Raw genomic sequence first — 16,396 nt, forward strand, 5'->3', positions numbered from 1 at the left:
TACTGTAGTGTATACTTTGCCCTCCAAGCTCATTTATTTTGAGTATACTGTACTGTATTTTGCCCACCAAGCTCATTTATTTGCCATCATCCTCTTTATGACCTTCATTGAACAGCATAGTCCCTTGGTACTGTAACACAATCTCAAACTGCAATCAGTCACACATCTAGGTCTAGAAGTGATGGAGGTGACCCTGCAATGCTACAGCGCCATCTTTTCCTTTTTTTTTTCTCCAAAAAGAAGTCTGCTGACAAAGGCTCATCTCATATCGCCACAAGTTCTCACTTACCGGTACTTGTCATACGTGTAGACGACTGGGATCTTTAAAATGCAAGGTACAGTTTAACAAATTCCCTCCCGTTACCATAGGCAGTAACGTGAGGCCTGCAGTGCCAGAGAAATGTGCGACATAAGCAAAGAAGAAGTGCTGAAAAGGCTAATGATGGATGCTAAAAATGGTAAATAAAATACCATTCATTCTGGATTAAATGACATTAAACAAACCAAAGATCTCTCATGTTGGCAAATGGCAATGGAGGTTGCAAGCACGAATCCCGAGAAATCGCGGGATTGGCATTGATTTGGTTTATTTATGTAACCTTTAACTTTGTGGAGAGAAGTTGATAAACTAGATAAAGAGCGAGGGAATGACACATTATCACAATACTCCAGAGGCATAGTAGCTTTAGTGCTTCAGCATTATGCTGTATCATTGGTAGCATTATGTCATTGCACTGCATTATGTATCACTGAAATTATGAAACATGATAACTGGCTGCCTTCGGGTTGGTTGTGCCGTGCTTCTTCTAACCATAAAACAGTTAAAGAACAAGACAAAGGCATTCATATCCTTGTTCAACTCCATGTAGCACCTTTCAGCTTTTCAGCTGAAAAGCCTTAACGCATATAAGCAGACATAGCAAACATAGCAGTGATCTTTCACTAAGATATTTAGTGTAGCGTGAAATAGCATGGACCATTGGTTGGGTGACTCTGGTCAACTAAGTATTAAGAGTGTCGAGTGTTGACCAGGTATCACTAGTTTGAGCCAGAATGAGGCTATGTAGATTGGTGAACCGATCCACGGCCTGTTTTCGACCGGCACCTGCCCCTCTAGACCAGAAATCATACAGGCTGAGCCAGACATAGGCTTCAGCTCAAGGACACTTCAGAATCTGAATTTATTGTTACTTTCATCAATCACACTAGCAAAATACTGTTCCCCGCAACTAACAGAGCTTGTCACATTTTTGAACATGCAGTCAGGAGGAGCCAGGGATCGAACAGGAACCTTTTGATTCCAAGATAGCTACTCTACTCCTGAAACACAGCTGCTGGTGAAGAAGGCTGGCTCCATAGCTGGAGTGGAACAGGACACTCTGGAGGTGGTTGCAGAGGGGAGGATGAGGAGGAAGCTAAGCGCTATCATGGAGAACCTCTCTCTCTATGATCAGCTAGTGATGAATGATGATGAGCACATTCAGCCAGCCACAGCGACAGCCTTTTTTGTCAGTAGCCGAGCCATCAGGCTCCACAACCAAGCTGTCTGTTACTGACCTGTTATACCTTTTGACTGCTGACTCCTGCATGGACTTTGACAGGTACGCGTGCCTCTTAAGGATGAATGTTGATATATTCTACATACTGTATATTTATTCACCCAGGTAGACACTGTTGAAAGAATGTCTGTTGACAGACTGTAGTGCACTGTATATCTTCATATTCACGGTTGATAGGCTGTATACATAATATATATTCATTGTTGATAGTCAATATACAGTTTATTCATTCATTGTTGATAGATTGATAGACTGTACATATCGTAGCGTGCAGAGCCCTGGGCTGGATTCGAACAGGCAACGCTCAGAGAGCTAGCTCGCTTGGAGGAACGAGTTACGACCGGGTCTTTTGTGGGGTCGCTAGTCGCTACACTATATATTAATGTATTTACTGGCAATAGATGAACAGTACAGATATATGGCAATGTTTATGTTTATTGCTAGACTGTAATGTTCACTCATTCAGAGATTGAGTGCAGATATTCAAGGCCATCAACTCAGTAACTATTTCATTTTATTCATATTTATGTTGTTCTGGTTCTTGACTCTTACAATACAATACCTGTCCAGTGTTTCATTCCTTACTGCTGTTGCAGCAATTACATCTGAAGAACTTAGGTTTTACTTCAATATTATTAAATTATTAATTCACATTATCTTGTCCTTTCTTAGATGAACTTATCTTATTATGTGTGGAGTTGTCAGAGGATATGTGTTTCGTGATGTGGGAAAATTCGCCACACATAGTGAATCAGGCTGGATCCCAAGCTAGTGCTGCGTGTCCTTAATGACAGTTTTAACCATTCTCTTTGCAGTCTGCCCCCCCTCTCTCTCACTCTGTAACTGGAACAAGAACAGGGAGACTCGAGGAGGCTGGAGGGGAGAGGAGTATAGAACAAAGGAAACTGTTCTCACTGTCGTCTTTGTAGAGCTGGAGCATGGCAGCAAGCAAATATAACTCCTGCTCATTTCGCTCTCCATGTCTCCAATCAGTCTACAAATGGCAAGACAATTACAGTATTCCTCCCTCGGCCATACTCCTCTCCTTGCTAAGGGCCTGCATGATGGCTCAACGAGTTATCACCTGTAAATGGTGTATGGCTACAGTATGTATCCGTGGATTTCTCTTTATCTAGCTTGCCTGTGGCAAAGTCAAGCAGGAGGTTGGCTAGGGACTGCCGAGGGTGAACCAGAGTTCAGAGATTATTTGCACATGTCAAACTCTGGCCACTGGCCAGCATTACATGGTCAGATAGAGCGATGTGCTGCAATGCATGACAGCACCCAGCTAGTCCGGCAGCCGACAGGCTTCTTTTGTTTAAAGTGGGAAATGTGGTATATAGTCTTTTTTATTGGCCTAAAATATTGTCTATATACATTCAGGAATCCACTTGCTGACCGGCTGTTAGTATTGGGCAATTCATTTTTTTCATTAACATCCTATACGGCAGGCAAAATTGTCAAACATGTCAAACTTTCCTTTTGCTTTAAGCAGCATGTGACATGTCAAACTAGGGGGTGTTCATGATTCTGAATCCATTCCAAACATTAGTTTTGCACTAAAAACACTCCTTGGGCTAAAAACGGCCATAGACGTCATGACAAATGTGATGAAGTCAGCACAAATGTGATGAGGTCAGCACATTTTGGGCAAGTTGCTATGGCTGTTTTTAGCCCAAGGAATGTATTTTGTGCAAAGCTAATGCTTGGAATGGATTCAGAATCATGAAAACCTAGTTTGACGGGTTACATACTACTAAAAGCAAAAGGAAAGTTTGACAATTTTGACATAGGATGGTAATGGTAGGGTCACAAGAAACCCCTATAAAAAATTGCCCAATACCGACAGCCGGTCAGCAAGTGGATTCATGAATATATGTATATAGACAATATTTTAGGCCAATAAAAAAGACTATATACCAAATTTCCCACCCGTCCACCTCGACTGCCGGACTATACAGCTTCACCAACATTACCAACATTACATTGTCTAGACAAGAAGTGGTTCTCCTTAAACATCTTCATGTCAAGGACGCGCAAATTAATATGTATTTGTCTGCAAACCCCCTGCTGCCCATCTGAATATTTTTGGAAAATAAGTGGTAGAAGTGGTTAAACATTGTCTGATTATGTTAACTCTACTTTTTTGTTTGTGTGCCTAAAACTCTCATACACTACTAGGCTATCAGCTGTTCTATGCGCATGCGCACATGTAGGTGCGCGTGTGCATGTACGTGTATGCATGTGAGGTCATTAAAATGCTGTACCACCGAAGAAGAAAAACAAATCACCATTACACCACTGGTAGCAACATGCAGTATACAGTCAGAAGCCATGGCGAACCAGAATATTCAACTACCGTATGTGGTTTAATGCTATGACAAATGTGGAAGTGGTAAACAATTAGGCCTTTAAGTAACATTTATTTTACAACATTTAAAATGCCAAGTGCTAAACCAACCCCAAACCACTGATCATTATGTTCTCCAGCAGCAGCCACTACCCCATTACAGTGTTTACCTCACTGTCTGATGCTGCTACCTCTGTTAAACACAGCCTAATGACATAGAGATAACAAGCACACATTAGGTTACTGCTTAAATACTAAACCAACGAGAAGTATCACTGCGATGCTGCTGTCCACGCAGAGGGTTTGAGAGCTTCTTGTGAGGTGGTGCGCACAGCGTGGCGCTCTCAGTCACCATGAGAAACTATTGACTTTAGTGCTTGGCTGGAAAATGCCTGTGAGGACTTTAGTATAATAATGACTGCAGGTATTCTGTGAACACTGGGTGTTCATCAGTGGTGGAAAGTAACTAAGTGCATTTACATGCACTTAGTTAGTATTTCCAATTTCAATACTTTTACTTCTATACTGCACTACATCTTGGATCCAAAATGTTTACTTTAACTCCAAGCTTTACTGTAGTTACAAGTTACTTTGTAGATCTTAATTATTATTACAAAGCATTATTATTATTACAAAGCAAAGCAAAACAAAGCATTATTATTCAACCCAATATACATTTCGGCCATTTGAAAATAGCCGATCTACAAGCTCACAAGCTTGTAGATGTATAAAAATATTTTGAAAATAGATGATCTACAAGTTCACAAGCTCGGCTATTTTCAAAAGATTTGTATACATTTGAAAACTTGAAATGGGACATTCTGCATAATGGATACTTCTCCTTTTGGTACTTTAAGTACATTTTGATGTCAATACTTTTACTCAAGTAGGCTAGATGTTGAATTCTGGACTTTTACTGCATGCATGGATGCTTTTGCTTAAGTAAAGAAATTAGTACTTTGTCCACCACTGGTGTTCATTCAAATCACAAAGCATCTGTATAGCCAATATGAAGTGAGATCTCTGTGTACTCCTTTGGAGAGGAGCCAGCGGCACAACACCTCAGGTTACCTAATGCACGTCAGTCAAAATGTTGTATGCCTGCAAGCTAGGGCACGAAACGAAACACATTTCTTATTCAAGACTTGGAGAGGTTGCATGATTTTTTATTTCATACTCTTTTCTTTTGAGCATACCCATTTGGAATGTTTTGCCATAGGGCCTATATCACACGTCCTTGAGATCTCCTCCGGCCGAACAGCCCGGATAAAAGGGGTGAATCAGGGCTGCCTGCGACTCACTGGAAATATTCAGAGAGATGCTAAGAGGACATCTGGATTTAAATGTACGCCACACACTGAGCCTAAAGTGTAACCCATCAGAAAAGAAAACACAGCACCACCATTGGGACGAAAGAGCGTTCAAATAAAACTGGAGCAAGACTGAGAAAGTCTCCACCTTTCTGTACGTATTCAATAATAGAGAGACGGGGAATTTGCTCAGTTGGATAGCCTAAGGCTGTTAGTTCAACCACCCCTCTATACACTCTCTTGATAGGAGAAGCTCAAATGACATAGAAGAAAGAAATAATACACATCCACCCAATCTCATAAACAATGGATGTGAAAAGCAACGAATTAGTGGCTTAGAGATATATGGCATGAAGACAACGCAAAGAAAGCACGTTGTTTAATACGCAGCAATCAAATGAAAGGTCCCTGTTTATTATCTGCATCATTATGCTGTTGTTATATAGTAAAGTAGACAATGAAATCCTCAGTACTGTACAATGTAACCAATATATTCTGGGAGTGCACAGCAACTGTAGCTATAAACCAATAGGCCTACAAGGTACATTTGTAGCCTATACAAATGAACACTCAGTATTTTACCATGTATCAAATAAAGGGCCACAGACCAGGGGCCCAATTTGCTTAGGTCATTTCCAAAGCTTCCATGCATGCACTTAATTAAAAGTCCTAACAAAAGCAGCTGCTGCATGCATCAAACATGCGCGCGCGTGGCACGGACGCGGTACATGTGACAGAAATAGGCTCCAGCTTGAACTTGAACGTGAAGTTTGCGGCCGCCGCTGCGCTGCTATTCCTGAATCTGGATGCATCCCTTCACATCACCATCATCGCTGCATGCGCAGAGGATTTCACTTGCCTTTTAAAATGGTCACACACACAGTAAAATACCCCGACACCATTTTGAGCCGCACACGGCTCTCTCTCTGTCCAAATGCCTGTAGACTGCTGCTGCGTGCACGGGCACAAATGTATAACAAGCACCGAGATTTAGCAGCAATTCCTATGCAGTCCATTTAAACGCGTGTCACCTTATAATAAAGCCATCCCTGCGTGGATCCAGTGTCTATTATGCCTCATGCAGCTCAGAACTGGTTTATACTGGAGGGAGACCTGAACTATAGAGCTTTAAAAGGACATGCAAGATCTCTAGCCTACTGCATGATGTCTGTCTGATAATTGCTGAGGTCGTGATTTAAACCCCGATTGTGTCATATGATGTGTGTAATTTGTCAAAGAAGAAAAAAGACAGACATTCCGCTGCACTCAACTGGCAGTGTTCGTGTTTTAATTCCAAGCACTGACACTTTTTGTGTGAACGCAAAGCATCGACATCGTAATAACGCTGTAATAACACCACGTTAAATGCAACATAAAAAAACATATTTTCACAGCACTACGTAGGCTATCTAGGCTACTGACATCGGCCACGAGAGAAGAACATCTGTTTGCAACAAAAAAAACAAGAAGAAACACACCTGGAAATCAACACTCACCCGATGTGTGCAGTATTATTATTATTGCTGTCTTGTATTCCAAACAACACAGTCCCCGTTTCCCCTCGTACAGTTAGTGCTGGCGGCCCGTCTGCAGTGCAAGGTTTGCTCCGGTGCTTTCTGAAAAGCGGCGTAGTTACTGACAGAAATTCACACAAAATGGGGGGATGGTACTGAGAGAGAGAGAGAGAGAGAGAGAGAGAGAGAGAGAGAGAGAGAGAGAGAGAGAGAGAGAGAGAGAGAGAGAGAGAGAGAGAGAGAGAGAGAGAGAGAGAGAGAGAGAGAAGGGGGGGGCACAAGGGGAGGACCTACCGAGTACCAAAGCCTCTTGGGATGCAGGAGGGGCACTTGCCAAAACATACTATAGCTTCCATGCATTTGAGACACATGCACTCATCTGACAGACTCAGTGTAGGCCTACAAATGCAACCAAATTGGCCCATTGAGTTACACATGTGGATAATGGATTTGACTAGCTAGGCCTATATGGAATATAATATATAATTACCCTTTCTTCTTGCTTGTGGAAGAAAGATTTTGATCTTGACCTTTAAACATTTGTCTTTATGAAATTATGAAAGAGGTCTTTATGACATCGGAGCCAATGGGTGTCAGTGTATGTCAAGAGTTATGTAAAGTCTGTAGCCATATGTAATAATCAAATATCGCGATTCTGCAAATATATGCAAAATGTGGAAATATTTTAGAATGTCTCTAACACATTGGTCAAACAGCGCTGGCAGGCCTGAAACCTAATATTCTTTATATTAATTTATAGTGATTTAGATGACTGTTTTGCGGTATTCTATGTTTGTAAACTACAGTTGTTAGCCTAATATATGATGTTTAGGCCTACATATTTATTTATGTTGTTAACTTGATATGGATTATGTTACTCTATCTATTTGATGTGGTTTTCATTGCTGTATTTAATGTTGTTTACTATGTTGTTGTGATTTATGTTGCTGTTAAAATAGTTTTGATTAATGTTGCTGTATATACTATATATGTTGTTGCTTGTTGTAAACTTGTTGTGAATTATGTGACTGCTTTTTATGTTGTTGGTTTTACATTGTGATCGTTGTTAACTAGTTGTGGTGTTTTGTTGTAGGCTAGTAGTTAATCTCGCTGTGATTTATGTTGACACTGTGTATGTTGTTTTGGTCAGATAGAATAGAGGTATGTTCCTGGATCACTGCTGCCCTCCTCTGGCTATAGTCTTCTGTCCAGGAATGCTTTGAATAGCACCATCTAGTGAAGGAATTCCTTTCACAAGCATTTGAAAAGCAATGGCTGTGTGGCTATGGCAAGCCGTTTTAACATTTAATCAAACCACCCTCCTATCTGTAATATATGTTTTAGATATCCAAAACCATGTTTCTCCTATAGTCAGAACTGCATTCTTGCTATAGAAATTGTAATTCAGGATATCTTGAATTCAGTTCTTCCTAGTCAAAATTAACATTACTCCTATCAACAACTGCAGGTTGCAAAGACCAAAAAGAAACACATATGTGCCTGCATCACTAGCCTACTTATAATCCTTTGAGCAATGATATACGTAGCATCATAGAGAAACACTGGCATGTTTTGTCAGCTGATCCTGAAGGTGCTAAAGTGTTTACTGACCCTCCTCTTTTCTCTCATTATAGATCTCAAAGCATCAGAGACTACATGGTGAAAGCAGACTGCTATCCCCCCAGCAACACACGGGGCGGTTGGATGGAGTCACCGGCTTCTATACCTTGTCTACATTGCGTGGCCTGTAAAAACTCCAAGAAAACGAACACATTTACTAGTGCAGTTACTAACAAACAATACACTATCAGACAATTTGTAAATTGTAGTTCCTCTAATGTAGTCTACATGATTACATGTAAATGTAATCTACAGTACGTAGGCAAAACATCCAGGGCAGTCCGCACACGCATCATAGAACACATGAGTGCCATCAGACGCAAGGACATCAAATCTCCTGTCGCCAGACACTTCATGGAAGCCGGTCACTCCATAGCAGATCTGTTTTACACAGTTATTGATCAAATTAAGAAATCTAGAAGAGGGGGTGATTTAGACACTAAACTCCTCCAAACTGAATCTAGATGGATTTTTTATTTAAAGTCTGTCAATCCAGGTGGCTTAAATGAAGATCTCTCCCTCCAGTGCTACCTATAAAGTAAAAAGTTATATTCAAAAAGTGATTATATAAGTCTGTCAACATGTGATGTATGCAATATTTTTGTTTCATATATAACTGTGATTTTGTATATTTATCTCTTCTGTAATGTCCACGCCCACAATCAGGTGATGTCACCAATTAGTAATGCACAGCACCTGAGCTGTATTGTTTGGAAGCTGTTTAAGAGCAAGTTCTTTGTCTGCAAAAAACCATAGCACTGAAGGTCTGAGGACCGAAAACGTTTTGCTTTTTAAATCTCACCATGAGCACAGAGCACCATGAGCACAGCATCTTAAAATAAAATAACATTTATTTTTCTCAAGTCTCAAGTCTAAGGAGTTTTACTTCTTTGTTTATACGGTGAGCGAGTCTTTTCCTGTCAAAGTTTCTCCTATCAACAACTGTCATTCTTCCTAGGAGAAACTAAGTTCTTCCTAGGAGAAATTAAGTTCTTCCTAGGAGAAATTAAGTTCTTCCTATCAACAACTGACATTACTCCTAGGAGAAATTATGTTCTTCCTAGGAGGAATTACATCACTTTTTCCATTCATGTGTATTGGGCTTTTAGTTTCATGCAGATAGTCATAACTTCATTCTTCCTAGGAGAAATTAAGTTATTCCTAGGAGAAATTAAGTTCTTCCTAGGAGTAATTGCATTGTTCCTAGTCATAATACTAATTACAGATATCCAAAACTGCATTTGTACTAGTCATAATATGAATTGCAGATATCCATAATTAAATTTGTACTAGTCACAATGTATTTTTGGATATAAACAATATAATCTGGAATGTTATTGGAATTTTAGATATCTGTAATGGTAGTTTCTCCTAGTAATAATTGCATTGTAGATATCTGGAAATTGTAGTTTATCCTAGTAAGAATTGCATTGTAGATATCTGAAATGGTAGTTTGTCCTAGTAAGAATTTAATTATAGATATCCAGAATGTTGATTTTAGATATCCAGAATGCAGTTACGGATATCCAAAACTAGAAGCCCAATACACATGAATGGAAAAAGTGACATAATTTCTCCTAGGAGGAATGACAATATGGATATCTCAAATGGTAATTTTGGATAGGAAAAATGTCCTTGTTGATATCTTAAATTACAGTTTTGGATAGGAGGAATGTCATTGTGGATATCTGAAATGTTAGTTTTGACTAGGAAGAACTGAATTACAGATATCTGGAATACATATCCAGTCTAGCGATTAAATGTTTGACAATTTTTTATAACATACATTACATATACATGTAATATATATACACACACACACACACACACACACACACACACACACACACACACACACACACACACACACACACACACACACACACACACAGATATTGAACTTGCATAAACAAAAAATAAGTACCTAAATGAGATAAAATAAAACATTTGTGTAATTATTTTAGTTTTCAGTTCTGTTTCTGAAATAGCATTGCTACTAGGCTACTGTAAGAGATCTGGCCTGGGTATATGCTGGAAAGGTTCACACGGCTAATCTGGGCAGTTCCACCGTGGTTATTATAGTAGGCTACTGGGATTAAGGGCATGATGTATGCATGATGCATACATTATTATCTAAATAGAAAGAACTGTGTTCAGGTTTTATGGTAAAATTCCTGTTAAAAATAAATGGTACACCAAGCCAAGAAACCACTTCTTGATGAAAGGTGGATGAAAGAAAAGAGAATATTTAAGGATGAGCCTGGAGAAGAGGGAGTGGCCAATCCAGGTTTCTAATCCAGATTTATTTTGTGAGTCAGTCTCAATCCTCACTTCCAGGTACAGACTGAACTGTCATTACCTCACTGACTGTACACCACAGTCAATGTAAATAAATAATCTTGTCCCCAAAGAGCAGGCAGACCATTTTGATTTGAAACCACAAACCAGTTGCTTTCTTTTCATTTTCTTTTAAATTCCAGGCTGGATTATTTGGGAGACACACAGACTCATGGCACTCCTGAAGTCAGGCTGGCTTTGGAGACAGAGTGAGTGTTTGTTTTGGTTCTTTCTGAACTGATAAGCTTATTACATCATATACTCCGTCAAACTTCACAGTATTTATGTCAGATAAAACATACAGTAGTTGCATAGAATTAAGAAACACACACACACACACACACACACACACACACACACACACACACACACACACACACACACACACACACACACACACACACAAACTATGACTATTCTGAACCCCAAACAAGACTTCAGATCAGTTTCTCGTCCAAAGGGGTCAACCCTTGGGCGTATTACATTATTAAAACGCTAATGTTTATGTTACAATACTAACACATTTAAATAATACTACTAACATACTAATGTTCATATTACTCTAACCCCCTAATGTTTATATTAGACAGCTAACATACCAATATATTGCAGTATTAAAATACTAATGTTTATATAATGTAATGTTATATAAAAACACTGTCATGTTTATTAAAGATGATGTGCGTTGATCTCGCCTGATTCCCAACCTAATATCATTGATAGTGAAAGGTTGTATATAACTACCTATAATGAAAGTATAATGACTCTATCTACATGGGAACAATGTAGGCTACTTGACAGACACATAGAATTGTAGTCTACTATAGCATTTCCAATAATGTTTTATTCTTGTGTTCTGTTTCCTGTGGTTGGGAGCATTATTGAAAATTAGATTAAAACATCAGAAATCTTCTAGAAGACGAAATGTCTGACTGTTATATGAAACTCCAGGCTTTTCATCTTTTAAGAAGGTAGAAATCATGACGCCAAACCTAATTATTAAACAGTAATCCAATTATCTGTCTTTGTTCACGTCCATGTGGCTTAGCAAGGGTGATGCATCTGACAGAAAAAGAGACAATCAAAAACACTTAACAAATCAGAGTTCCATCCAAACTTATATAATCACTCCTTTTTTATAAATTAATTAAAATGTTAAGCTACAATATCACAGGACTCGAGGCTAACAACAACCGCAGCTAACTGCAAGCTGACCTGTGCTGCAGCAGAGCTGGGGCAAAGTTGGTTTTCTATTTATTATTATTTATTTATTTATTTATTTTTTATTTTTTATTTTTTAAGCTCATTCCTTGTTCCTATATTCACATTATGTAATTTGTCACCAATGGGTGATAGGCTACATGGGGTCATTATCATCATCATTACGATTTAAAACCATGGAAATGTAAGGTAGACTGCAATACTGTTAAAATGCAAATGTAGATACTGTAGATAAGTTTAAACAGTTTATAGATAAGAGGTTAGTTGTTAAGAGGGATTGTATAAACATTGTTGACTAATATAGTCAATAATAGTACTAATATAGTCAATAACTATAATAATAGTTCCAATACTTTGTTGTATTCTTCTGCAGGACTTCCATGATCTCTTGACCAAACCGTATAGATATGGCTTATTTAACACGGTTGTTAAATTAGCCTGAGAGTCAGTATAGTTGCTTATTTTCTTTGTGTATTTCATTATAGTGTGAACGTTTTAAATGTTTTATTTTCATTATTGTCATATAAAATCCCCCCTCTATAAATGTATGCTGTAGTGTAGCTGCAATAACAAAATGGTCCAATTCATGGGTAACACTGCCATCTAGTGTCCTCTAGCAAGTTTAAAGTACAATATGGCTTGTTTGCTCCTGTATACTTTGTCCTTTTATATATATATAAAATAAATAAATAAACACAGTCACTTTTCTTTAGGGTCCTGGTGGTCCAGCTGGTAACAGCACATTCCACATAAATAAGGCTATATATAGACTAGTGCTTCCTGCAGCATGTGGCTCTTCTTTGCTGCATGTCATTGTCATCATGCAAGTTTTTTTTCTATTCTTCTTCTCCTAATAGCTTCTGTCTTGAAACGCTGGAAATTTAACTGGTGTGATGTATGGATCGATGGAAGTTTTTGCTTCTATAAGACAGACAGCAGACGAGACTTTGAGCACCGTGTCCGCTTCAAGACTGGATGCATAGACGTCAGATCTGGTCTTGAGTGTACAGGTAAATAAATAGGACCGACAATAACGTATGACAGTGTCACTGATTTGCAGGCAAGAGCTGATTTACAAGCTAACAAATGAGTTCATGTTTACAAGTGACACCCTCATACCATGTAATATGAGTTAGCCATAAGAATGTATGTGGATGTGTGTGTGACCGTCTAGCCACTGTACACATCAATCTCACATCATCATATCCACAGTTGAGATTATGTTAATAGATATAAAAAATTACATCTGTGTGAAGTGAGGGGCACTCTTATCATCACATCATCTAATTCTGGCTAATCACAATTTGCGTCCTCACTTTTATGTCTTCACTTTTGTCTTCAATGTTTGTGTTTACACAAACCCAGAAAGCTGGGCATAGGAGGGGCTAGTGCCCCTCAAATATAGGCATTATTTATTTACACCAGAGTAAGGCTAATTATATTAGCATCTTCAATGTATTTACAAACTAAACATTTACCTATAATTATCTATCTGTAAACCTGATCAGTCCGAGCACAGATGGCCAGACCAGACTTTACGTCTTTATATTTGTGTTTCTTGCCTACTGCGGTGCTGCTATGATAACTGAATTTCCCCCGGGATCAATAAAGGTCTATCTAGGTACTCTGTGTTTTTGCAAACCTTACAGTAGTTGTGCTCCACAGGTGTGATACCACCAGAGGCTAATCCCAGAGATAATCTAATAGTGGTACTCCTCAGAGACGGCTCCACTCTCAACCTGTGTGCCAACTGTGAAGATGAAGCACTGTAAGTTATTTCTCTTTCCTCGACATCTCAACCTCGCTGTATGTTCTCACCATTCTTATTCCAGTGTTGTTTTGTTGTTGTTTTCAGTGCGTGGAAACTGACTCTGCTAGAAACCAGATTAAGCATGGTGAGTGTGCTTCCTTGACTATGTAGCTGACAAAACCTTTTGTGCACTCATTGAAACATCAATAGGATTACCGGTTCTTAACGTGAGGCCTGGGAACCCTCAAGGGTCGTGGTGGTGGCATAACGCATATCAAACTAGAGGTCCTTGCAATGAAAAGGGTTGCGGATCACTGGATGACGTCACTAAATACATGACACTGATTTCCCCCACACAGGTGTTCACATATGACCCATATGATGACTGCTACCAGACCATCCCACTGGACGATCACCAGACGGTCTACATCACCCCTGGAACAGGACCAGGTAATAATAGGAACAACACAGATGCATTACAGCACACATACATTGTGGAACTGCTCTATGCAAGATCCCTAAGCAAATGTAGGCCATTAATAATAATAATAAAATAATCAGTGGACCAGTGGCCATGGAGTATCCACAATGTACTCAACGTTTAAAAATCAGTGCAGAATCAAGTCTCCTCATATTGGTTCAGCCAATGCCTTATGAGTTAATCATGAAATGCCTATGCTGTCCCTCTTAAGGTGTCCATCACATGATTGTTCAGACTCAGAGGGACCCGTTTGATGGAGTCGCAGGTCAACTAGCTGTGGGAATGCTGGCTGGCATGGCTGCAGGGACAGCCATGCGATCCTTCCTTTTGATGCCATACTGTTTCTACTGAGATGTGACACTACACAGCTCCACCGCCTCAAATGTCATGAGCATTAAGATTTGAATCTTATCATCCTTGGTTAGAACACACTTTTTTAAGTCTACCTACTTTAAACATCCTTATGTTTCAAGTGCTGTTGGCTGTATTTTATACAGAATATTATTTTGGTCAACTGAATAGGTTTACAGTCTTCTATATGCTTGCACTACAGCATAGTATGTACCTGTATGTAAAGTATACAGAAGATGTAGCCTACATGCTATATTACCACATGTATATACTGTATACATTATGCATAATTGAGTATTTGTGAAGAAACATGTTAACGATTAAGTCGATTTAAGCATCTGCTGTTCGGCCTTGAAACACCAATTATTGCAATCTCTGTAAACCTAAAACAAACCTGGTTAAACCGGGGGCTCCTCCAGGTGGGGTTTCCCGGTGGAGGCGAGGAACTAAGTGGACTTGAATCCTCTACTCCTCGTGGATAGACTTTGGAAAAGACCGGGGAAATGTGAGACATGGGTTTGACTCCAGGTGGTTACACCTGCACTTCACCTGTAACCTGTGATACTAGTACTACTGTACCCACATCAAGCACTGAAATGCATTTATTATTTGACAGATAATGTAAAGCCATGCTTGTCAGGATTCTGTCTCATACCTTGAAAAACGAATTAATTTATGACTATGGAAATCTGATCTGATCTAACGAAAGTCCAAATTTTGTCCTGGAGTGATGTTTTGCTCTCCTAAAACTGGCATTCTTCATCAAGAATGATTTCATCATAGATTAAAAGACTAATTTAACTACATGGACTCTTGCTGTATTTGACACTGAACTGGAAGAATGAAGCGAGCATTCAAAAACCTCAAGACATCCCTTAGTAAAGATACTTTGATGTATGTTTTATTTTGTTTATCTACAAAAGCATGCTGAAATATTTCCCACAATATACACACAAGAGCATGAATACAAAGGATAGATACAAAAACCCAAAGATGAGAGAACCTTTATTTCTCAAAGAAATCTACATGACCTAGTTGAAAAAGTGCTAAACCTTTTGGAAGGACTATTTTATCCACTGACTTGATTTCAAATAAGCAATCAGAAATGTCATTTTATGAACATTAATCATTTCTCAAAGAAGATGAAGAATCTGGATTATCTGTGGTGATATGATTTAAAACCTACACTACAGGTTTTGAGTCAAGTACATTATCAGTTACAGCAGGGATACTCAAATAGATTTACCTGTGGGCCACATTACAAAAATGGCAAGGGGCCAGGGGCCAGTAGATAAAATTACGACATTAATGATACTTGATAACTTCTCTCTTTCAATTGCTTTATTTTCGCAAAATGTATCGAAGTACAATGTGCATGCACACAATATGTAAATAAATAAATGTGTTACATTTTCTTGCATAAACACAAAGAGCTGTTTCCATAACTGCACAAATGATTGCACATAACATGAGTAGCTGTTATAATAACATAATAACATAACATGAGTAGCTCTTTGCCTGCCTGCCTGCCTGTCTGTCTGTCTGTCTGTCCATGAGTAGTTATTTGTCTGTCTGTCAATGAGTAGCTGTCTTACTGTCTGCCTGTCTATGAGTAGCTGTCTGCCTGCCTGTCTATGAGTAGCTGTCTGCCTGCCTGCCTGTCCAATTGTCCATGAGTAGCTGTCTGTCTGCCTGTCTGAGTAGCTGTCTGCCTGCCTGCCTAATTGTCCATGAGTAGCTGTCTGTCTGCCTGTCTATGAGTAGCTGTCTGCCTGCCTGCCTAATTGTCCATGAGTAGCTGTCTGTCTGCCTGTCTATGAGTAGCTGTCTGCCTTCCTGCCTGTCCAATTGTCCATGAGTAGCTGTCTGTCTGTCTATGAGTAGCTGTCTGCCTGCCTGCCCA

At 39.2% G+C, this 16,396-nt stretch overlaps 2 protein-coding genes across 3 annotated transcripts in view; one reads left to right on the top strand and one right to left on the bottom strand.

Moving 5' to 3' along the window:
- LOC308327020 (protein FAM168A-like) overlaps positions 1-6,863 on the bottom strand; it is a 47,362-nt gene extending 40,499 nt beyond the window's left edge. The window contains exon 1 of one of the 2 annotated variants that reach the window (XM_080780141.1): positions 6,716-6,863. The gene's annotated coding sequence lies outside the window, so the exon portion shown is untranslated. The remainder of the gene's footprint in view (positions 1-6,715) is intronic. The other variant, XM_080780140.1, reaches the window with a different exon arrangement.
- A 3,999-nt stretch (positions 6,864-10,862) lies between these two features.
- On the top strand, positions 10,863-14,493 carry plekhb1 (pleckstrin homology domain containing B1; the record flags this gene model as incomplete). The annotated part of the gene is made up of 6 exons (XM_080781096.1): positions 10,863-10,899; positions 12,769-12,921; positions 13,577-13,679; positions 13,767-13,806; positions 14,021-14,111; positions 14,354-14,493. 6 exons carry the CDS (start codon positions 10,863-10,865, stop codon positions 14,491-14,493), a joined length of 564 nt encoding a protein of 187 aa, XP_080637222.1.
- Positions 14,494-16,396: the final 1,903 nt, after the last annotated feature.

Source organism: Protomyctophum bolini (assembly GCF_963924005.1).
Source record: "Protomyctophum bolini genome assembly, chromosome: 13".
Lineage (NCBI taxonomy): Eukaryota > Metazoa > Chordata > Actinopteri > Myctophiformes > Myctophidae > Protomyctophum > Protomyctophum bolini.